At 36.5% G+C, this 22,814-nt stretch overlaps 2 protein-coding genes across 9 annotated transcripts in view; one reads left to right on the forward strand and one right to left on the reverse strand.

The window, feature by feature from the left end:
* Positions 1-13,664, forward strand: part of LOC100748573 (GTP-binding protein RAD-like) — a 75,646-nt gene extending 61,982 nt beyond the window's left edge. For both annotated transcript variants that reach the window (XM_024366624.2, XM_003488264.4), the window contains 4 exons: positions 3,748-3,911; positions 7,481-7,572; positions 9,293-9,485; positions 12,322-13,664. In XM_024366624.2, coding sequence (XP_024222392.1) covers positions 3,748-3,911; positions 7,481-7,572; positions 9,293-9,485; positions 12,322-12,557 — 685 coding nt within the window. In that variant the 3' untranslated portion in view covers positions 12,558-13,664. The remainder of the gene's footprint in view (positions 1-3,747; positions 3,912-7,480; positions 7,573-9,292; positions 9,486-12,321) is intronic.
* A 4,767-nt stretch (positions 13,665-18,431) lies between these two features.
* Positions 18,432-22,549, reverse strand: LOC105680555 (sperm mitochondrial-associated cysteine-rich protein). 7 transcript variants are annotated; one of them, XR_002946425.2, is made up of 4 exons: positions 22,281-22,549; positions 21,267-21,583; positions 19,416-19,528; positions 18,432-19,278 (listed from the first exon to the last, which is right to left on the reverse strand). XR_002946425.2 is itself a non-coding variant. In XM_012383828.3 (3 exons), exons 1-3 carry the CDS (start codon positions 22,364-22,366, stop codon positions 19,515-19,517), a joined length of 417 nt encoding a protein of 138 aa, XP_012239251.2. In that variant the 5' UTR covers positions 22,367-22,549; the 3' UTR covers positions 18,432-19,514. The 7 variants fall into 7 exon arrangements, 1 of the variants encoding a protein (XP_012239251.2); XR_002946423.2 differs by having other exon boundaries at positions 18,432-19,281; XR_002946424.2 differs by having other exon boundaries at positions 18,432-19,281; positions 19,400-19,528.
* Positions 22,550-22,814: the final 265 nt, after the last annotated feature.

Genomic DNA, 22,814 nt, shown 5'->3' on the forward strand with positions numbered 1-22,814 from the left:
GATCTTTTAAGCGTATCGTAAATTCCATTAGTACCGATTATTGTTATTTACACATGTATCATCGTGTATTGTTGTCAAACGTGTTTCTATCCGTAGCTGACAACGTAAACCCGTGCGTGGTTATCGTCAGATTACGTGCGACGAACGTGTATACGTATCTGATGACTCTAACTATTAGTACACGCTACGTACGCGACGAACAAACAGATAAGACACGGCGCAAACATCTCGCACATGGGTAGATTCATTGTAAATTATTTCACGTTGCTACTCACTGCTCTAACCCAACCCATAACCCACTCGTCCTCTTTCTTCTCCTTTTTTTCCTCGTTTGAACAACGTTAAGAACGGCTATCTCTTTCATCGACAAGTTACATCGACAGGTTGAGCTATATAAAAAATACAAACATAAAATGTAAGATAAATTGTATCGCAGTTTTGCGATTCGACAGTCAGCGAATACAAGTTGTTCGGAAGATAAATGTTAATAAGATATTTCAAGACCGTCGAAACGGGCACCACTTGCCTGTCTAATTAGCACATTTTCTCCAAAACTTCGGTAATATCGTTACAAGCACCGAGGTAATTTCTCCTTTAATTCTACCATTTGCATACAATGACGGCAAATCGCGCGCGTCCGAAAGTGCTACGAACAGCTTTTCATTTCGCCAGGGTCGATTCGTAAGAATGGACTAACTGAACTTTCCAGCGCCAGCGTTGCAGTCGCGAGATATTTCGGCCTCGATCCTCCACGTCTGCCACTCGTCTTCCTCTCGTCGAGCAATTAACAACCGCGTAATTACCGTCGAGCAATTACAGCCGACGCGCGGTTTCGGTTGGACGAGCGAAGGCCGAAAGATTGTCCGCGGTTACGGCTCTACTTGAACGAATTAAAGGCCCTTTCTCGCGCTCCTCTGCCTCTCGCGCTCCTCTGTCTCTCGCGTTCGTCTCGTATAATTCCGGTGCGCTGGTATCTGCCTGTTCGTCGAGTCCCAAAAGGTTATCCCGTGCCGCGAGACGGTCGCACGGCCGATGAAACAAGACGCAATCTCGGCGAGTGCTCTTCCGCGAGAAAAAATACCGAGAATTATGAGCAACGCCGGTCGACCACCGCTCGAACGCAACGAGGTGTAAACGGGTGTACGCGTTGCCGATGGGACAGGATGCAACGTGAGGCGATCCCTGATGAGAAACTAAGAATAAAGTACATGGAACGGAATATTTTCGTCTTCGGCTTTCGCGAAAATTGACTTTGGATAATTCGTTCGATATGTTGGGTTGGCAATTAAGTGATTGCGGATTTTGTCAGTACCAGCTAATGAGAAAATCCGCAATCACTTAGTTGCCAACCCGATATTCGACGCAGCTGCCGAGCAGGCGCGACTAAACGATTAGAAGAAGATTGTGGTACGTGCGAGAAGCGTGGAATACGATTCTTTCGTTTAACGCTTGGTTTTCAAGAAAACACGAGCGCGCAAAATTTCCAAATTCATCCTTTTCTCGGAAACAGGGCGTCTTAGGGACAACAAATTTTGTTTTCCACGCGTAGAACAATATTCTAGCAATATACTGCTAACTTATTTTCGTCCAGTTAGTCGGCAATTAGCCGCGTCCGAATACCTTTTTTATGCCTCGGACGAAAGAATTTTACTCGACGTTTTCTTCTTGTTTGTTCGCAAAGGATCGGCCCATAGCCGCGTGCACGTTGAACCACGCCCTGTATATTTTCAGGTAGTTTTCAACTTTCATATTTCGCTGATACTTCAGAAACAAACAAGTTGTTACAAAAAAAAAGTGCAAACAAATTTAGTTTCGCGTTTCCCCTTCCGTGGTACGTAGCCTGCAATTTCTCTGTAAAATATGTTCTTCCTGGAACGTGATATTCGAAAAATTGTTCGAACCACTCGCGTTCCGCTTACGTACGCGACACGAGTAAACTGCTTCTAATACGATTAGAAGATAGCGAATCGGCAGAACAGTCGGAAATGGCGGCGTCGTTGCAGCGGGTATTAGCTTCTAAAAAGAAATAGAAGAATGTGCAGGAAATGAGGATGGGAGAGGTATGGGGCGAGTGACAGAAAATCGAAGGAAGACACGCCGGGAATTGTGCAAGCTGACAGGAAAACCTCGTATTTGTCAGAAATAGGGCTGGCTTTTTCCCTTTGCCGCGCGAGGCGCGCTTCCTGTTGGCAATGCGTTCTCTCGAAACCGGAAAATTACGGCGAATCTGCCGTTGATGTTGGGTCGAATAAAAAAGAACGCAGACTCGACCAAATTTCGACAAATTTCCATTCAAACGCAAATGTTTCGAACGTTTAAACGATTTTGCCTCTAAAACCCGTATATCCCGTGCCTGTAAATATACGCTACGCCGCTTTAATTATTTCAAATCTCTTCTTTTTTCTTTTTTTTTTTTTTTTTTTTTTTTTTACAAACGCAAATGTTTCGAACGTTTAAACGATTTTGCCTCTAAAACCCGTATATCCCGTGCCTGTAAATATACGCTACGCCGCTTTAATTATTTCAAATCTCTTCTTTTTTCTTTTTTTTTTTTTTTTTTTTGTTCCTACGGCGTGCATCTCCGCTTGGCAAATAATTATTTTCGGGATATTCGCGAAAGCGTGTGTCTAATATCGTTAATGGGTTAAAAATATTCTCGAGTTTCTAGAAATAACGAAAAACGATCGATTTACGGAATGTCGAAACCTTATCGAACGAAGATAACTCGCGAGACTGTTTCGAACGCGATTTTGTTCACCAATTTCACAAAGATCCGAAGAAAGATGTAATTTGTAACGTACATATGAAAAATCAGGAGAGAAGAGAAGAAGTGCGATGCGTTGTTGGTGTATCGCAGAGACTTAAACTGACGTCATGTTATATTCACGAAGGTCGTTTCAGTTTCATAAAAATGAAAGATAAAACGGTAGAATGATAATACCTGCGGAAATAGAACAGACTGCGATAAAGCGACCTGAGGCTACTAGCTTTTGCTTTTATACCTCGTTACGACTGCACATGTGTACGTTTATATTCGTTTACTTATGTAATTAAGCGCGTAATTCTTCGGCGAGTTCTTTCTTCTTTCCTTTAATAGCTTGGAAAATCTATTAAAATCGTCGGACGTGAGATTCTTCGTAAGAGATCGTAGCGAGTGAAAGGCGATTTGTTTTAAGCGCACCGTCTGATTAAGCGTATTCTCGTTCCACTGAATTCTTTGCTCGACGTTCCTCTTCAGAATCACGTGTACCGCGATAGAATTTACCGGTGAATTGGTCGATTTAACGCAAAAAGATCGCGTCGTCGACGTGGGCTGACAACGCGTCGAATCTTCGGTTTATTTTTCCATAGAACACAAGGTACACCGTGTATCATATGCTGTACGAATACTGGAAAATTCGAAAATAGAACGCAAGCGAAATCGATCGCACGAAACTATCTCGACAGTGACGGTAGAACACGATACAGTCTCTGCTTGTTTCCAAAATTTGCGCAACAAATCTTAAAATCCTTGAAGACTCGCACCAAACAAATAATAATCTGCCAACGTAACCAAAATCCGTGCTTCCTGTTCGGTGAACTTCCTTCTATTCCCCGGACGAGCATGCGACGACGCTGAACGTATAAAGACCGACGACGATGCAGACGAGTAAGACGATGAACTCTGTTTTTCCGATGTCGTCGATCGATACGAGTTTCACAGTCAGCCACATATTCACCGCACGCTTTCTATCTGTGATGTTTCAGCTCGGCGTCACAGCTTTCAGGCATGGAAGCAGAGGAAGACACGAGCAACGAACGAGTGGCCACTTATAAAGTCGGCATGCTGGGTGCATCCGGGGTTGGGAAAACCGCCCTCACCGCCCAGTTCACCACCAGCGACTATATTTGCGCCTATGACACTTCCCTGGGTGAGTATACGTCGCGTATTCCCTTGTTTTCCATAGTTGCGGAAATATCGACGTTTTTATTTGTAAAATAGACCGGGGGAAAATTTCATTTACCGCAGAAGAGGGTGTCAAAAAATGGCCACTTCTTGCACCTACGCGGTGATGCGATGGGAAAGTTGAAACGGATGAGCGCGAAGATAAAAAAGAAATGACAGTGGTGAAACTTTATCTTCGTCTTCTTCAGGTACCGATCCATCTACGAAATGACTCTGGAAATTCAGCCGGCAAATCGGTGGAAGTTTAACATCGAGGAAATCCCACGATGAACAGCGATCAGCCGCAAGTTCATCGACTTTCCGCCGACTTTGGCTTGCAACGCGCGAACGAAATATTTTCAATTAACTGCGGAGCCGCTGCAATGGAATTTTATTTCGGTGGAAGTCGGTCGTCGATAGGTCGTATCTCGATCCGATATTTTTCGTAGTCGATGAAATCGGACGCTGATGCGATTTGCCATTCAAAGTGCCCATTCCGAACACGTCGAAGCTGTCGGCCGCAATGCAGCAAAGCCCTATCTATCTGTTTACGTATTCGAGCTAATAACATCTCTGGTTATTCCGATGTCCGTCGAGCTCCGTAGTTACTTCAAACGAAAGTGTTTTACGCTAATTCTATTTCTGCACCGAGTGCAATTCGTTCGCGACACTCGACGCATACGTATACGGATACAGGTTGAGCGAGCGTACTGTTGGCTATTGTTCTCGGCCACCAGAAACCCGATCATACTTGGGATTTGCTCGATTTTAAACTCCGATTGATTTATCAACAGAATCTCCGAAGGATTATTACGTCGATATAGACGAATACTTATTTTGTGGTTGGATGAAAATTTGAGGAAAATTAGGATTAAATGTAAGGTATTTCTCGTTTTTCTTTTTCAAGTTCAAGTATCTTTCCCATCGTATTTAGGGTAAATAGTAAAGACATTTTTTCTTTCTCTTCTTAAGTGGCCTGCAAGAACGTTCGCTAGCAGATCCAGAAAATAACCATTTTGAGAAGATCCTCTTTTGGAGGTGCAAAAGTGCACGGAACGTATTTAGCGTGTAAAAATATACAAAATATTATCTAGAGTATGGTATTGTAACGTTTAATAAGTGAAACAAATTCCTGCTTGGGTTTCATATATATTTTTTTTTTTTTTTTTTGGTTATTTAATTTTTAGTTTAGTTGATAGAAATATGAATATAAATGAACATTCGCTGTCTATAGTGGGATTAATATTTACAACGTGAAGATTATTTGAAAGAAATTACATCCTGGTTTCCTGTCAAATGAATCGAGTATTTTCCTCTGGATTGTGTCTCAAAAATATCGAGGACCCTCTTTTTTAGGACAACCAAATACCGGAAGATTGTATAGCGTGTGCGAATAGCTGTTTCAAACGAGAATAAAAGGAACGTAAATAAAAACAGTTTTTAGTTTGACTGTGCTTCCAACGGAAAAACTTCGGCAAAAATTCCATGTAAATTAGATGCGGTTAGAAACGTTAGAAACTTCATGTAAAACCTGAGTCGACGTTTTCCAACGACGTGTATCGCTAAAGGTAAAATCATAAAATCGTAAGGAAAGGAAAGACGCGTGTTAAGGCAAAAGATTTGCGGACGAGCGTGACTCTGCGACGCTTTGATTACAAAAATGTTTGTGTTCCATTTAAAGCGATATCGAAATTGGAAACAAAAGAACGGAGAAGGAGAAAATATCGGAAAGACCTGGAATTTGCAAAATGTTTTGCGCCCTTTGTCAACAGCGACCAAATCGCTTTGTTAGGTATAACCCACTTTTCATTGCGTCGCAGCATTTGCTGACCCGGTTTGCAAAAACGTGAATGAATTCGTTATCAAGCAGGAAACGCTACTTTCACGGAACAAATGCAAAAATACTGATAATAAACGAAGGAATAATTACGCAGCTATTTCTTTGATGTCTGATATTTAGTATTTTATGTTAGTTTAATCGAAGATCGAACGGTAATTTGAAAAGAACGAAGCTCAACAATTAACGTCCTATTCGTTCTATTAAAATGCAAATGTACAAGGTCTTGTAAATGGCAAGTTTCTTCTGTTTCAGCCTCTCGTTCCCCTATTTTCTTCTCTTTTCGCATACATGTTCTTTACGTATTATTTGCTTCCTGTTTGTATTCTAATGGGAATTTCTTTTCCGTGCAACGAATAAATAAATAAATAAATAAACGTAATCTTAATGCGATATTTTAAGCTTATTTTATGACGTTTAACGTTAGATCGTGCATTTCTTGCTGCAAAATTTCAATTTCTAAACATTCTGGAATCAAATATTATTTAGATAATTTTTCGCTCTGTTGTTTGCCCCGTTTTCAGAATAAAAAATATTGTCGCGTTTTTCGCCATAAGATGAACCGTCTGATTAATTCTAAAATGAAAGAAAAAGAGAAAAAAAAGGAGGAAGGTCATAACTTTCCGTGTATTTATTTTCGCTTTATGGAACAGAAAAGAATTAGTTATTTGTTTTGAAACGATTTTTTTGAAATTGCGTATTTCGTCTGTTGGAAAATAATAAAATCTTTTCCTTTTTTTCTCTCTCTCTTTTCTTTGTTTACATGCAATGAAACAAATATAGGAATATCATATTAATCGAATGTCATATTTTAATAAGGGATTTCGCTAAATTCGCGCTTTGAAGGTTTAAAGTGTCAAATGTTACGCTTAATCGAGTTTCGCAGAAAAGAATCGCGCGAGCAACTGCACAGTTTGTTACACGATTTTAATTAACTTCGAATCCGGAAGCGTTACTTTTGTAAACGCGTCGGCTGCCCTTGAACCGTTCACCTGTGCGCGTAATTAACATGTTCAATACCGTGGAATATTTAGAGTTGCCGTTGAAAAAATGAACGAACGGCTTGACAGAAATATTTTTAATTAAAGCCAGCCCGGCGTCTGGTTATTATTGAACAAAGCGATGCAAAACCTACGGACAAAGGAAATTCCAAAATTGTAGAATCAATAACTGTGCAGATGAAAACATTTTCCGTTTTCGGTTCTTCCTGCTGTCCGTTGTTATATACGCAACGACCAGTTGTTAAATTACAAATTTTATTTCCGTAAAAATTATATTCCAAGATGAAGATCGCAGATTCCGATAATCGTGGACAGTTCGTTTTCATCGATTTAATCGGTTAGCTATTTTTGACGAGTATAGTCGTCACGAAGAAACGACGATACTTTGACTTATGGCAAGACCTAGTAAAATATCGAAACGATCATTTCGTTACAACTTAATTCTATGTTATAACAACCACGCGTACTCTGTGCTCGACGAGTATACTCGTCGTCGCTTACAACGTTTCAATTCGACGTTTTCAAACAGGTCGCAACTGGTTAACGTATTACACGTATTTTTATATTTAGTTAAGCATTAAATATTTCCAGATACGTTTCTACGTTGATATATTTAACCAAATATAATACCAAAAATATTATGCAAATTATGTAATACGCGTAGGTGAAACGATATGGCAATGAGTAATTTTCAACTGTCGGTTTGATTTGTTTCAGACGAGGAATACGGACAGAAAAGTGTTTCCGTGATGCTCAATGGCCAAGAAACAGAATTAGAAATCATAGATCACCCCACGGCGGAGATGTCGGTAAGCTTAATTACGTAATTACGATAGAACCCCTTTTATCCAACACGGTCCACTAATTCCACCCATTTCTTCGCTGTTTATTCATTCGTATAATCGGAATTAATTTTCATATAACATTTCAGGAAGTGAACCAAGTGGTCTCCTTCCCTCGTAAGGCAAAAACATTTATTCGTGCAAGCGTGTAAGGCACCTGAACTCGGATAACAGAAATTAACACTAGAACTACCGGTAATTAACAGGAAGCTAGTTGTACCAAAACAAGTTAAAATGACTGATCTTTAAAAAATACGTAATAATAGAATATTTTTATATTTATTGATTCGTTACTTTCTTACAGAAGGAATTCCATGTCATCTAGTACATTTTTGGTATTATTAATCCATCTGCAACCATGATCGACCTAAAGGAGGGTTGACACGTTCATAAAATTGTAGAACCAGTCATTTTGAGTGCTGTGGTACTTCTACTGTTAGCATCTAGCGATCTAGCGATGGATCCGCAATTTTCCTGATAACCGATATCGTCGTATCGAACGATACGCGGTGAAAATTTGAAAAACGCGTGGCAAGTTGTACGAAACGAGGAACCTGGTTAATTGAGGTTCGATAAACAGATCGCAGGACCCTTTTACATTTTGACAAGTACCAGTCATTTTCACTGGTATTGGTATAAGTAGCCTCGACACGCAATTATTTTCAGTTTGATTACATAAAAAAAAAAATAAAATTCATTATATTATTCTTTTAGTTATCGTTGCGAAAGTCATTACATCATTGCGGAAAAAAAATATAACACGAAGTAGGAATTTTAAAATCAAATTGTAAAATCAGTCAATTTGACTGGTGTGATAGTTCTAGTGTTAAGAAACAACATGTTCGATAAATCCGACGATCCGATAACGTCGGATCTCTCTGTTAAATCTCTCCCTGCTAAATCTGATAATTTCCTCGCTTCAACATATCTACATATATATATATAATTTCTACCCATTCCTATTTATTTAATTATACATATACAAATACTCTGTACGCTCCTTTTTCGTTGCGTCTCTATTCTCTTCCATTTCTTCTTGTTTTTGTCTTTTTCGGCCGCATTCATCACGCAGCGTCCCTACGCTCGGGTTTCTGCGGCTAAAGGTTTACCTTGCTTATTAAAATTGGCGGACTTATTTCTACTCGACATGGTATTACCTTTATCTCGATGGAAACACGCGGGATTATATCGTATACCTAATTTGCTACGAGTTGTAAAAGAAAGAAGAAAAGAAACACGAGGTGAAGGGTGTAGTAGTAGAATCTTGATAAAATTGAACTTTCTTCTCTCTTGAAAGAAAATTTCGTTTAATCTTTTATACGTCCCTGGATTTCCCTTTTATCTCGCTGCTGCCGACTATACGCGCGTTTCGCATGAAACAGTACTTAATTTTATAAATACTTCGGCATTATTTATGCTTGTATCTTACTATATCGCGGTACGTGTTGTCTATTTACGTCGTCGCGTATCTTTAGATATCCTTTGCGTCGAGTCTTCGTAATTTTAAACATACACAAAGGAAAAATACGAAAGCGTAAGGTTACTATCTCTTCTTCGCTTGAATAACATCTGATATTTATCCATTTGCAAGTGATAATCCGCTTGTCTCTCCTTATGGGAGTAGCAACCAGTAAGATGCAAGAATATCTTAACGACTAACGAAACTTCCTTCTTTTGTTTGTTCCAGGTGGAAACGTTCTGCTCGACGTACAATCCGGACGTTTTCGTGGTGGTTTACTCAGTGGTGGACAGGCGTAGCTTGAAAATGGCCGAAGATACGTTGATGTATCTATGGAAGAGCGATTATATGGCTAGTCGTGGCGTGATTCTCGTCGGCAACAAAGTCGATCTCGAGAGGAAACGGGAGGTTCCATCCGTTGGTGCGTACGAGCAATAAGAAACGAACTTTGTAACCAACTATGGGGGTGGACTTGGTTATTTACTCGTTGGACGTGCAATACTGGCTTACACTGTCTGTTTGACTTTCATTGCTATACTCTCCAAGCTTTCCTTGGCGTTTATTTGCCATATTTTTCCGCGATCATACTTACACAAAATTTGCAACTTTCTCTTTTTCTTTATTTTGGTTATCTGCCTTTGGAACGTACTCTGCTTGCAAGTTCGGTAAATTCTTTTGGCTATAAAGTCGGTGACTTTCCCCAGGTTGTCGTCTTACAGCATCTCGTGACATTCCTACGGCAGGATGTTCCTTCGTTTAATCCGCCCTTTGTACGTCCACGGGGTTGCTTTCTCAGGACATTGCGCAATTCCTTTCTTACGTCTCGTTGCGTCTCTTAATTTTCTCTTGTACAGTTGGCATTTCTACATCTTTCCGTTCGATCTTCGTTGCTGATGTCACCACGAGCCATTGACAACTTTTCCTCCGAGTGCCGTTTATTGCGGCGATTCGAATCCAGCGACGTGGTGCTGGCTCTTTGCCGCTGTTTCCCCATAGAACTATCCCATAAGTTCATATGAGTTTGATCATTGTCTTGTGCATTGCCAATTTGTTTTCTACGTCTTCCACGTCTGTCTTTTTTTTCATCTTCTGTTATGTCTTCAATTATCTTTTACACCTGATCTGTCCACGTGAGTTTCGAGATCAGGTGCAGTTCTAGGTAGTTAACTTTGGTTTAGTGGAGACGATCGTGTGATTTTGCTGGATATTCGATTGGCAATTTGGAGCTCGATTAAGCGCGTGTAACATTATAGTTGGATTATAGTCGGCCACGTGAGTTTCGATTAGATCTCTTGCTTCGTTTGATTATTTATAATAAAAATATAAACAACGAAACTATTCGGTTGTAGCAAAAGTTTCTTTCGTTTCGTAAGGAAATAATACCACTTTATGGAATTATGTACGATCCATTTTCTTCCGAAAGGAACTTTCCAGGCAACTTAATATATATTAAATTCTACATTCTACACGCCTAGAGTACAGCGAACGCAAAGTAAAACCGCGTTTTGCATTTTAATTAACAATCGCCACACGTAATCGCAACAAGCACGCGTTTCGGGATTTCTTGTTTCGAGTTTGAGTACCAAAATTTTCCGCAGACCGTTGCAACGAGTTTCCTCGGACCACTAAAACGTTTTACACATTTGTTGAAACGAAAGCGCAATCGAGACCTAAAGATACGAAGATCGTAGGAAAGTTAAGTACTACATAAAAGAAGAAGTAACTTTTCTCTCGGTACAAAGATATAGCCCGGTGCAATCGCTAGAATTGCTCTCCGGGACCAGTTCGCTGAATTTCCTTCTAACGTAAGAGTTTCCTTCTGAAACTGAAAAAGGTCAACAATAAATAAACTTGTTACTTGCGTTGATTAACATCGATGTTTATATTAATGAAAGCTGTTGCCGCGCTTATCGGTTTCCCGCTAACTATACACGGCCGTTCTGACGAAAGCTGATAGTTGCCACTTGGCGTGATGATAATTGCTAGTCGCGTAATTACGCTTTCGTGCTCGTACGTATTAGACGAGATTCAGTGAAACCTAAATACCGCTAATTTGAATCAAGATTAGGCTTTCTTTTTCCTGCATTAGGTACCATTAAGGAAAATTAATAATCCTAACAACTACGCAACGTAGTAATTCATTCTTTTGTTCCTTCTTTCATTTTGCATGTATTTATAGTACTTGAAGTAAACAAGTAATTTTCAATGACACGATCGTGAAGCTGCACGTGAAGTGGCGGGCATACGACGTGATCTATATTTATAATATTAAGGTATAAAGTATGAAGTATCAGTGAATAAACAGATCGTTGTACGAACTATGCTAGCTTCTATTCTTCTTCTTTATTCTTGTTCTTTCTTTCGTAATCCGAGTATATTAGCTTTATTCGTTATTTGCTGTTGCCTTCTTTCGGTGTATTTATCAGATTGTTGTTTCAGAAATTGGATGGAACAGGAAAATATAGCAAAATAAAACAGATTTTTCTATGGCAGATTTTCTATGGACACGTAGATTAACACTTTACCGACCGATAAGCGATTAATCGGTTTTCTGTCGTCGACGCTTACCGACCGATATCTTACCAATCAGTTTTTTGTCGCCGATAATCTTTCTCATTATCTGAGCAGTAATTTGTTATTACTCAGTTGCGTCAATTGCGTTGCTTTGTAAGCTCCCACAGTTTAATATCAATTTGAAGAACTTATCGTTCGCGATGAACGAAAAGAATAGTATTGGAGAGTCTAAACCGAAAGAGAGCCGGTGCCAGGGAGAATCTGCACCCGAGCTACCGATCGGACGTGCGTATGTCGTTGAACCACTAGGGGTCAGTAAAGTGTTAACAGCTGTTTAAACGTTTTAATATATCTATACAGATCGTATACTTAAGGATTGATTCTGTTGTAATATTTTAATTACAGCAAATTAGGAAATCCGAGAACGAATTTATTATTCGTTGTTTAAACAGCGATCATTTTCGATTGACAGAATTATGATCCGCTGTTTCTTGCTTCAACTGTCGGATCAATCTCAATAATTACGATTATTCAACGCAATAACCGATGCGCTGTTTACCATTTAAATAGCGATAAATAAAATTCCATTGCAACGATTCCGATGCAACGTAAATAGTTGACTCGAAGAAGATATTGAAATAATTGATAAAAATAAGAGAAAAAAGTCTTCTGTAATCAAACTATTATTGTCGCGTTTACTGTCTCAACTTCAGCCTCTCAATTCGTAATCTCTGTGCCAACAGTTGGCCGACGTTTGGCGAACAACTGCGGCTGCAAGTTCATCGAAACCTCGTCAGGACTTGCTCATCACGTGGACGAGCTGCTGGTCGGCATCCTAGCGCAGATTAAGCTGAATCCACAACGGGACCGCGACCAGGCAACCAGACGAAGAAGAAGCAAGCATCGTAGAAGGATCTTGAAACACCTGTTGGGCTTCAAAAGGAAAACGAAAAGCTGCGAGGACCTGTTCGTCCTCTAACGTTTGCCCGGCTCGAAGTAACGATTAAGAATACGTGAAAATTAGGTTTGTCGATCGTCTGATTCTTCTTTTCTGTGTACGTGAGAATCGATATATAGGATGTATAAAAAAAAAAAATGCTGAGATTAGACCTAAGGAACATGTAGTAGTCGTTAAAATAAAGAATAAGAAAAGCATCTTATAAATAGGGCGCGGATATTTATGCGAGCATATTTTTATGAATACAATAAGATAAAAGTGTTATCTAGATAGACAGTTAATTTTATTTACTAAACGTTACCATGTATTTATTCGTGCGTCTTTGCTTGTTACGTGGGATTTTGCGTATTTTGCCGCTAGCTTTCGATATTTTCAATTCCACGTAAACGCATAACAATCCGCAACGTACTTGTAAATATAGATACGAAAATCATTATTTTTCGAGACACACCACCTTTTTCAACCGCAAATTATCCTTATTCGTTTATATGCGCTTCTTTCGTGCATCACGCTTTTGTATATCATTGGACAATGTTAATAAGTTCTTGTGTAACGTCGAGGGAATGAAAATACGTAAAAATTTGGCGACTAATTTCTGGCCCCTTAACAAAAGCCTCTCGCACGACTCTGAAGAAATGAAACTCGAGAATAGAATCTCTCACACTCTCGATATTTCATTCATCTTCGCATACTACGTGTATTCTGTGCATTTTCGCGTTCTTCAATTTTTCATGAATACATAATAATAATAATTTTCCATCCATCCATAATAATAATAATTTTCGTACCAATATTTCTTAATACCTTCTTTATTACTGTAACAACAATAACAAAAACGATAATAATAACGATAACAATATCAATCTCCTATCGCGACCTTATCTCAGTATTTTCTACTCCTATATGCTAATTATTCTTAATTTTATTCGTCGAAGCAGAAGGCTCTTGCCTCTGACATTGCTCGTACAAAATATTCTAAGTTGATTTTTGTCTAATTTCTTGTATATTAATTTCACTTTACTCTTCCTCGGTTAGTAACAATACTTGAGAATGATATTCCGTTTGTAATATGCAATCTACAGGCTGAGTGCCGTGCACATTTGTACGATATATGCTCTTTGGTTTCTAGTTTGTAGTTATTGCACATCGCAGCATTTTCCTAATCCACTGCTGAAATATATCGCCTCTACAGCTTAAGATAATTTCACCCCATCCGGACGGTGTAAGCCGCTCTACGTTTCCTCTTATCGTCGTTTTTATTTTACCGAGTACTATATGTTCCAACTTCTGGATAATTTGACACCAACTCCTTTCGACACCCTACGTAGCAGAAAGAAGCTGAAATCCAAGCGAAAACCGAATACGAAATTAACGTAAGCCGTAAGCGTGTAAAACGTTGGAAAAATACCAGGAGTCTGAGAAATATCGTTTATCGAGAAGAGAAAGCAGATTACGAAGAAGTATTTTTCTTGGAACCACGTGCAACGGTTTTTCAGATCTTTTTTAATGGGATTCAGTTTGTAGCATTCCGAACGGGCTCGAATAAATCGAAATCGATTTGAATGAAATTGAACTGGCAGAGAGAACATCCCCGAGGAAACACAGATCTGGGAATGAGAACGATGAAAAAAGTATAACGTATACTTTGTATACTATGCGCGTGATATTTTCAATTTCGTACGCGTTTGATTTCAAAGGGGGAGAGAAAGGGGAGGACACGGAGTTCCGCGCACGAAACGACCAAAGTATGAATTTATCAGGGATGTTCCCGGCGAGATTCTCTGCAAAGTTTCCACGTGTTGCCAATACCACGGCTTGTGCCTCGTGCGAAACGTTAATGTAAAAATACGATTTGAAATGATACGGCTTCGACATTTTATTTAAAATTGTACATTCCTCGATATTTCTTTCGTTCGTCTAACTTTGTATGTAAATTCTTATATGAACAAAAATTGAGAAATTGGTTGATCAGGTAGTGTAAATTATTATGTAAACAAAAATTGAGAAATTGGTCATTCAGATAGTTTAGATTGTTATGTAAACAAAAATTGAGAAATTGGTTAATCAGGTAGTGTAAATTCTTATGTAAACAAAAATTGAGAAATTGGTTAATCAGGTAGTGTAAATTCTTATGTAAACAAAAATTGATAACTTGATTAATCAGGTATTGTAAATTCTTATGTAAACAAAAATTGAGAAATTGGTTAATCAGATGGTGTAAATTCTTATGTAAACAAAAATTGAGAAATTGGTTGAAAAGGTAGTGCAAATTCTTATGTAAACAAAAATTGAGAAATTGGTTAATCAGATGATGTAAATTCTTATGTAAACAAAAATTGAGAAATTGGTTAATCAGATGGTGTAAATTCTTATGTAAACAAAAATTGATAACTTGATTAATCAGGTATTGTAAATTCTTATGTAAACAAAAATTGAGAAATTGGTTAATCAGGTAGTGTAAATTCTTATGTAAACAAAAATTGATAACTTGATTAATCAGGTATTGTAAATTCTTATGTAAACAAAAATTGAGAAATTGGTTAATCAGGTAGTGTAAATTCTTATGTAAACAAAAATTGACTTATGTAAACAAAAATTGAATTGGTTAATCAGATAATGTACATTCTTATGTAAACAAAAATTGAGAAATTGGTTAATCAGATAATGTACATTCTTATGTAAACAAAAATTGAGAAATTGGTTAATCAGATAATGTACATTCTTATGTAAACAAAAATTGAGAAATTGGTTAATCAGATAATGTACATTCTTATGTAAACAAAAATTGAGAAATTGGTTAATCAGATAATGTACATTCTTATGTAAACAAAAATTGAGAAATTGGTTAATCAGATAATGTACATTCTTATGTAAACAAAAATTGAGAAATTGGTTAATCAGATAATGTACATTCTTATGTAAACAAAAATTGAGAAATTGGTTAATCAGATAATGTACATTCTTATGTAAACAAAAATTGAGAAATTGGTTAATCAGATAATGTACATTCTTATGTAAACAAAAATTGAGAAATTGGTTAATCAGATAATGTACATTCTTATGTAAACAAAAATTGAGAAATTGGTTAATCAGATAATGTACATTCTTATGTAAACAAAAATTGAGAAATTGGTTAATCAGATAATGTACATTCTTATGTAAACAAAAATTGAGAAATTGGTTAATCAGATAATGTACATTCTTATGTAAACAAAAATTGAGAAATTGGTTAATCAGATAATGTACATTCTTATGTAAACAAAAATTGAGAAATTGGTTAATCAGATAATGTACATTCTTATGTAAACAAAAATTGAGAAATTGGTTAATCAGATAATGTACATTCTTATGTAAACAAAAATTGAGAAATTGGTTAATCAGATAATGTACATTCTTATGTAAACAAAAATTGAGAAATTGGTTAATCAGATAATGTACATTCTTATGTAAACAAAAATTGAGAAATTGGTTAATCAGATAATGTACATTCTTATGTAAACAAAAATTGAGAAATTGGTTAATCAGATAATGTACATTCTTATGTAAACAAAAATTGAGAAATTGGTTAATCAGATAATGTACATTCTTATGTAAACAAAAATTGAGAAATTGGTTAATCAGATAATGTACATTCTTATGTAAACAAAAATTGAGAAATTGGTTAATCAGATAATGTACATTCTTATGTAAACAAAAATTGAGAAATTGGTTAATCAGATAATGTACATTCTTATGTAAACAAAAATTGAGAAATTGGTTAATCAGATAATGTACATTCTTATGTAAACAAAAATTGAGAAATTGGTTAATCAGATAATGTACATTCTTATGTAAACAAAAATTGAGAAATTGGTTAATCAGATAATGTACATTCTTATGTAAACAAAAATTGAGAAATTGGTTAATCAGATAATGTACATTCTTATGTAAACAAAAATTGAGAAATTGGTTAATCAGATAATGTACATTCTTATGTAAACAAAAATTGAGAAATTGGTTAATCAGATAATGTACATTCTTATGTAAACAAAAATTGAGAAATTGGTTAATCAGATAATGTACATTCTTATGTAAACAAAAATTGAGAAATTGGTTAATCAGATAATGTACATTCTTATGTAAACAAAAATTGAGAAATTGGTTAATCAGATAATGTACATTCTTATGTAAACAAAAATTGAGAAATTGGTTAATCAGATAATGTACATTCTTATGTAAACAAAAATTGAGAAATTGGTTAATCAGGTAGTGTACATTCTTATGTAAACAAAAATTGAGAAATTGGTTAATCAGATAATGTAAATTCTTATGTAAACAAAAATTGAGCAATTGGATAATCAGATAGTGTAAATTCTTATGTAAACAGAAATTGAGAAATTGGTTAATCAGATAGTATACATTCTTATATGAATAAAAATTGAGAAGTTGGTTACTCAGATAATGTAAGAATTTACATAAAGTTAGACGAACGTACAGTTTTTAATTAAATTTTGAAACCGGTCGTGTGACCGAGTCTGGTAAAGTCAGTGTCGAGGATTAGAAGATAAAAGCTTTGAAGGGGAGAACGACCATTTGTCGTATCATATCAGCGGTGTACTTTGTCCTTCGTGCGAATTAGTTCGCCTCGCGACGTTACGGGAGAAGAACGTGATAAGTAGACTACTGCGGAGTTTTATGCGAATTCGCATCTTAATGGATGTTACTAAAAAAGAAATGGGAACCAGACAGAAATATGCTGTATCCGTTGATCGTGTTTGCGAAGAGTATCGTACATTCGATATTTTCTATATACTTGCGTATTGTCCGCGCGTTATTCTTTTCTTACAATCATTTACATTTACATTTCTTACAATCGCAGGAAAATTCGCACTCAACGATAAGTCAGGTTTTCCGTTTCTATTAAAATTCCCTTGTCGATTTGTTTTTGCAGCTGAACAAAATAAACGAAGCTACGTGTTCCAAAGCAGAGCACAGATCCATCGATCGCTAGAATCTCACAGAAAATCAGTTTCTTTCGTTTGTATCGAAATGTTAGAATATCGACATATTAAATTGTACCAAGACGTTCGTTTGCAATCGTAAAATGCCATTAGACTTTTTAAGAAGAATCGATCAAAGTGTTTACAGTCTTATCGTATCTTCCCTGTAATCTTCAATTGTTTACAAAATTTTCTGTCTCATGTTTTACCGCGTTCTTATGTGTAACGTTCATTGTATAAACGTGAAATTCCCTTCTTCCAGTTGGAAACAATTTGATGGAAGAAGAAATGGGAAACAAAAGTCGTAGAAAAAAGAACTAACGCTTATAATGATTAATAACAATTGAATAAGCTTATTCAAAAACAAATCGTAAACCCTAACAATCTTTGCAAAGCCTAATTATTTATTCGTTGGAACAGTCCTTACAATTTCTTCGTTACAGTTATCAATATTACCCAACAATAATTATACCATTTTATTTACATACGTTTTCAATTTATTCCTAAATGTGAGAGAACCGAATATTATAAATTCTTCGACGTTCTAGCGCTTCTTCTTTCCGTATATTTGTCCATAAATACCATAAATAAGATTTCTCTAACGATCCCTGAAATTATAAAGCGACGAAAGCTAGACGGACTTATTACACGATCCACTACGTATAAGCGTAAAAATCGAAACGAATAACATTTACGAGACCGAAAGCAACGACTGATAAATTGTTGTTCTTGCGAATCGTTACTCTACATAACGACAACGTGCTTCGAATAATTTTAAGAAGAAACGAAAGAAAAGCAGAGGGAACGAAATGTGTTTTAAAATGTATTTTAGACAAGGCGAGAAAACGTATATTCGTGAATTTGTCTGTAATCGATGGACGATTATCCCTGACCAACGTTACATCGGCTTTTCTCGTCGTAATTGCGTTTTTTCTTTTTTTTTTTTTCTTTCTTTCTTTCGCTAACTTTTAAGCTTCCGCTGTGAAATAAATAGGATGTTCGAACGTTGTTATCGCTGTGGTATTCAATTTCCAGGATTCGTTACAAGCTAAGCTTCGATTTCAACGATTAAAAGATTTCCTATCCTGTAAATCGATTCGAGATAAGCGTGATTGTATTTTAAGCTTCGACTCATGGGACCCGATATGGACATACGAATAAAGTCGTCGCGTACGATAATCTTGTCGCCCATTTAAAATAAGGTTTAAAGTAAGCTTTCTTTTCTCGTGTTTAAATATTTGACATTTGTTCGTATCTTCGTTTCATTCCAAAATTGTCTGAAAATCTCTGTCAATGTTTGTTGTATTTTATTTTAATCTGTAGCCTCTTTATATTGTTTACAGGCTGTTTCAATGTTACTTTTAACGTTGTAAAACGCGTAACTTGGGCAAGAATCAAATTCGAAAAATTAAACAGAAAGCGATTCGACGTGATCGAATTTTAAATTACGTTAATGAGCGAGCTATAGATGAATACATCGATTAATACATACGGATTAAAATACAGATGATTTTTAAAAATTTCAAAGAATCTATACCCATTAAGCGTTTCGTGCGACACTTGCATTATTTTATTTGTTATGTTCATATCACGTTATGCGAAGATTCTCAATGTACATCGAAGTTTAAAATAAATATTATATATCATACAAATTCGAAACGATTCTTCTACAAATTTTTACACTTTTTTTTTAACCTCGAACGTTGCTCGAAATTGATAGACAAAATATCAAATAAATTTTCCAAAACTGTTCCCACTGACACCTGCTAAATTAAAATCCTCCACTTATCTTCATGTACGCTAAAAAAGCGAAAATTTAACGATATATGTTTAAAAACAAAAGCAAATGTCGACCAATCTTCGATCGATATCAATGTTACCTACCAAACAATTGTATTACCTTCGAATACGTTCCACAGCTTACTCGTGTTCAATTCAATTTTCAATTCGATACTTTGTCGTTTTCATTCGCGTGGTAACACGTGAGACCTCGTCGCCGTCAACAGTACGAAACTACAAAATATGAAGCAATATACAAAATACAATCTTATAAATAATTGGTTAATTTACTTGATTGTTATTAAACTACGAAGAAATTAAGTTATCGCGTGGTGTGTTCTATTTGTAGCTCGTTAACATCGCCAACACGTTTGTGACATTTCCTCGTAGCTTGTACGAGGCATAAAATGTTACTATAGAATACAATGTGTCCAAGTTTTGTTCTCGCGAAACTTTATCGGCACAGCTAGGGACAGATTACCTCGGTCCACATTATAATTACATTTTAAAATATTGTCCGCTATTTAAGAACGCAGCACTCGCGTCTACGACAGCAAATCGAATCTATCGCGTTACTAAATTTCTTGTTCACTTTCCCCGATAGTGGCAAATACGTCGGAAATCCTTCGCGATAACTCCTAACGCCATCTTAATTCGTCTTTAACGACCATCTCTCTTCGCGGTTACAGCGACGAGTGAAAGTCCATTGGTGCGATATCCGATGATCTCTGGGGCAAAAAGAATCGATCCTCCTCCACCTCTATCTATTGTCGAGGCTAATGATCGTTTAAACATTGCCAGCATTGATTGACCGAATCAACGACCTCTACAAGTAGATATCAGAAACAGATAGCGGGAATGCTTTATTAATTACGCTGTGCCGACGAAACTCCAGCCTCTTATCTCCTGGTATTTTCTTTCCGATAACTTTTTAATAAAGCGTTCTACATATTTCTTTACTTATCCATTTTGCTTGTAGAATATGCTGGTAAAGTTTCGCGGAAAGAAATCCTTCGGGACATGCCGTACCAATTATATACGCAAATTTAAGTATACGCTCTTTTAAATGAAAGCGAGAATTAAAGAGTTGAAGAATCTAATTGTAATGTAAAACCGGAAGTACAGCGAAACCCAAAAGGCTGGGTCTATGTAAATGAAAAATAATAAACTACATGCTGTCCAAAGGGATGGTCGTGCGTTTGAAATTTTAATCTTCAAAGACAAACAGACGGCACCAGTGTCAGATTCTGTGTATTTTTGCATCTGAAAATCTTTCGTAAACCCGTAGAAGCACGCGTGGAATTTTTTGATGAATTTGAAGATACAAAATTGCACAAAACGCGCGTTAGGAAACGTATACGATATCCAAGGTATAACTGGCAACGCAACTTTCAAAATCTAGGTCCTATGTTCTTAATTATGTCGATTCTCAATTACGAATAAAATTTCATTGGATATACCGGATTCGATACGGATTTATGAGCGTACATCGGTCCTATCACTGACAAGGAGATGGCAGGAACTGCGAAATCTCGAACGAGTTGGCTGTGTTCGATGCTTTAGGTTTACGTGAAACAGCCACGAAAGGATTCCCGTGATCCCATTGTTCCCGAGAAATTGACGTGTCTTTTCTATATCCTACTTTACCGATTCTCTTAACATCGATATCGTGTTTCCATTTAACGTTAAACGTTCGCCACTTTCTATTTTGAGAAATTGAAATTTTTTGTTATTTCCGCCCATTACAGCGCTGCTACGTCTCCTTACGATTTTGCGGAAATCGCAAAGATATATATTTTAAAACATCGATATCCTTCCTTAAGTTTAACGTTAAATACTGCTCGTTTTTTATTTCGATACAACGCGTACAGGCATCTCGTTCCAGATTTCTTATCACTTTTTACCATCTGCCGGTAAGATCAGCCGATTACAGAAACCGGCGCTCTAGATAAGGCGCTTTATATCAGCTCACTTGGATAGCACGGCAGTGGAGAAGGTGAAACGCAAGGTCTCGATGGCAGTGGAGCACACATTGGTGGTGGAAAACAAGCAGGACTGGGAACTATAGGTATCCGGCAACAAGGAGGTGATGGCGAACAAGAGGGTGGTGATGGCGCGCAACAAGAAGCTGATATAGGGCAAGGTCGTGGTTGTGGACAACAGGGGGTTGGTGGACAACGAGGAGGCGGACAGCAGGGTCTCTGAGGAGGAATAACGGGACACAACTCCTCGATTCTCGGTGGTAATACAGCGGAACACGTGGGTGGAGGTGGTACACTAGGACACTTGCTGCAAGAGGCATTTATGAAAAGTTTGAGAAAAATGTAATTTCTGTTCTTCGTGTAGTTTTCTTTTTACAAAAATTCAATCTTCTACATTTTCTACGTTCTTTCCTATGTTGTGTTCGTGTAAACTTATTTGTTATTTAGTTTATTCTTCTATTTAGGTTAGGTTTTAGAAACTTGCTCGTACTTTCTAAATTCTTTCTGCATTATTTTAAGATACTTGCTGTAAGAGGCGTTCTTAAAACACAGGAAAACGTAATCTCGGTTCTTTATTCTTCCACAGAAATTCAATTTTCTAAATCTTCTGTATCCTTCCTGTGTCGTTTGTGCAGACTTGTTTGTTATTTAGTTTATTCTTCTATCGTTAGGTTTTAGAAACTCGTTCGTGTAAAGCTACTATGAGTTATTATGATGTACGTGAAATAAATTAAATCTTGCGTATGAATAATGAATATAGAATAATTAAAAGAAAAAGAAATAAAAATATTCCATCAAGATTCCTGCATGAAATCAAACCACGTTCGTATAAAACATATTGCTGCATACATAAATAAAAATAATTCAGGAAAATAATGATTTATATATGTTTAAACTAAGCAATTTCACATAGTTCTGCTTTTAGTAGTAGAAATATTATTTCCTTTATCATTGCATAAAATTTAAGTCTTTTATCCAGAAGGTAATAACGAGAGTAAACGTACCAACACTCGATAGCGCAAAGCAAATATTTCATTTCCTCCAAATCGTTCCATGTTCCCTGGCTTACACTGATGCTACGACAACTCATTTTGAATTTAATATTACAGAAGTCCTACTGTATCTTAATATTGACGACATTCGTGAAAATCTTCTTAAAATTTAAGGAATTATTTTTTTATGCCATGTGGGTTATATCGTCTTAAACATAATACAAAATGAACAATTTTCGAGTCGTAATCAAAAAGTTACCAACAAATATCATTTGTTTTAAATTTCTATGAAAGATACTTGACGAAATAAATATTTGTGAAATTATCTGTATTTCAATATTTTGCGATCTATATTGAAATTTTTTGCAGTAGAATAACATATAATAATATGATGGGATAATTTATGAAAAGCAAAAATCTGAAATGAAATTTTATACTCAAAATATAATTTTTACACAGGAAAAATTTCAATTTTCTGTTCTTTATTACGATAAATTATTCTAATAATTTTTATTACACAAGTTTATAAACAAAATGTTCTTTTAC

The sequence above is a fragment of the Bombus impatiens genome, unplaced genomic scaffold, assembly GCF_000188095.3.
Source record: "Bombus impatiens unplaced genomic scaffold, BIMP_2.2 scf_0225, whole genome shotgun sequence".
Classification (NCBI taxonomy): domain Eukaryota; kingdom Metazoa; phylum Arthropoda; class Insecta; order Hymenoptera; family Apidae; genus Bombus; species Bombus impatiens.

Coding starts and splice junctions, on each gene's coding strand:
- LOC105680555 (XM_012383828.3), bottom strand. CDS start 22,366: ATGAGTTGTCGTAGCATCAGTGTAAGCCAGGGAACATGGAACGATTTG. Junction 21,584..22,280: donor CTTTGCGCTATCGAGTGTTG/GTACGTTTACTC, acceptor TGCCTCTTGCAG/CAAGTGTCCTAGTGTACCAC.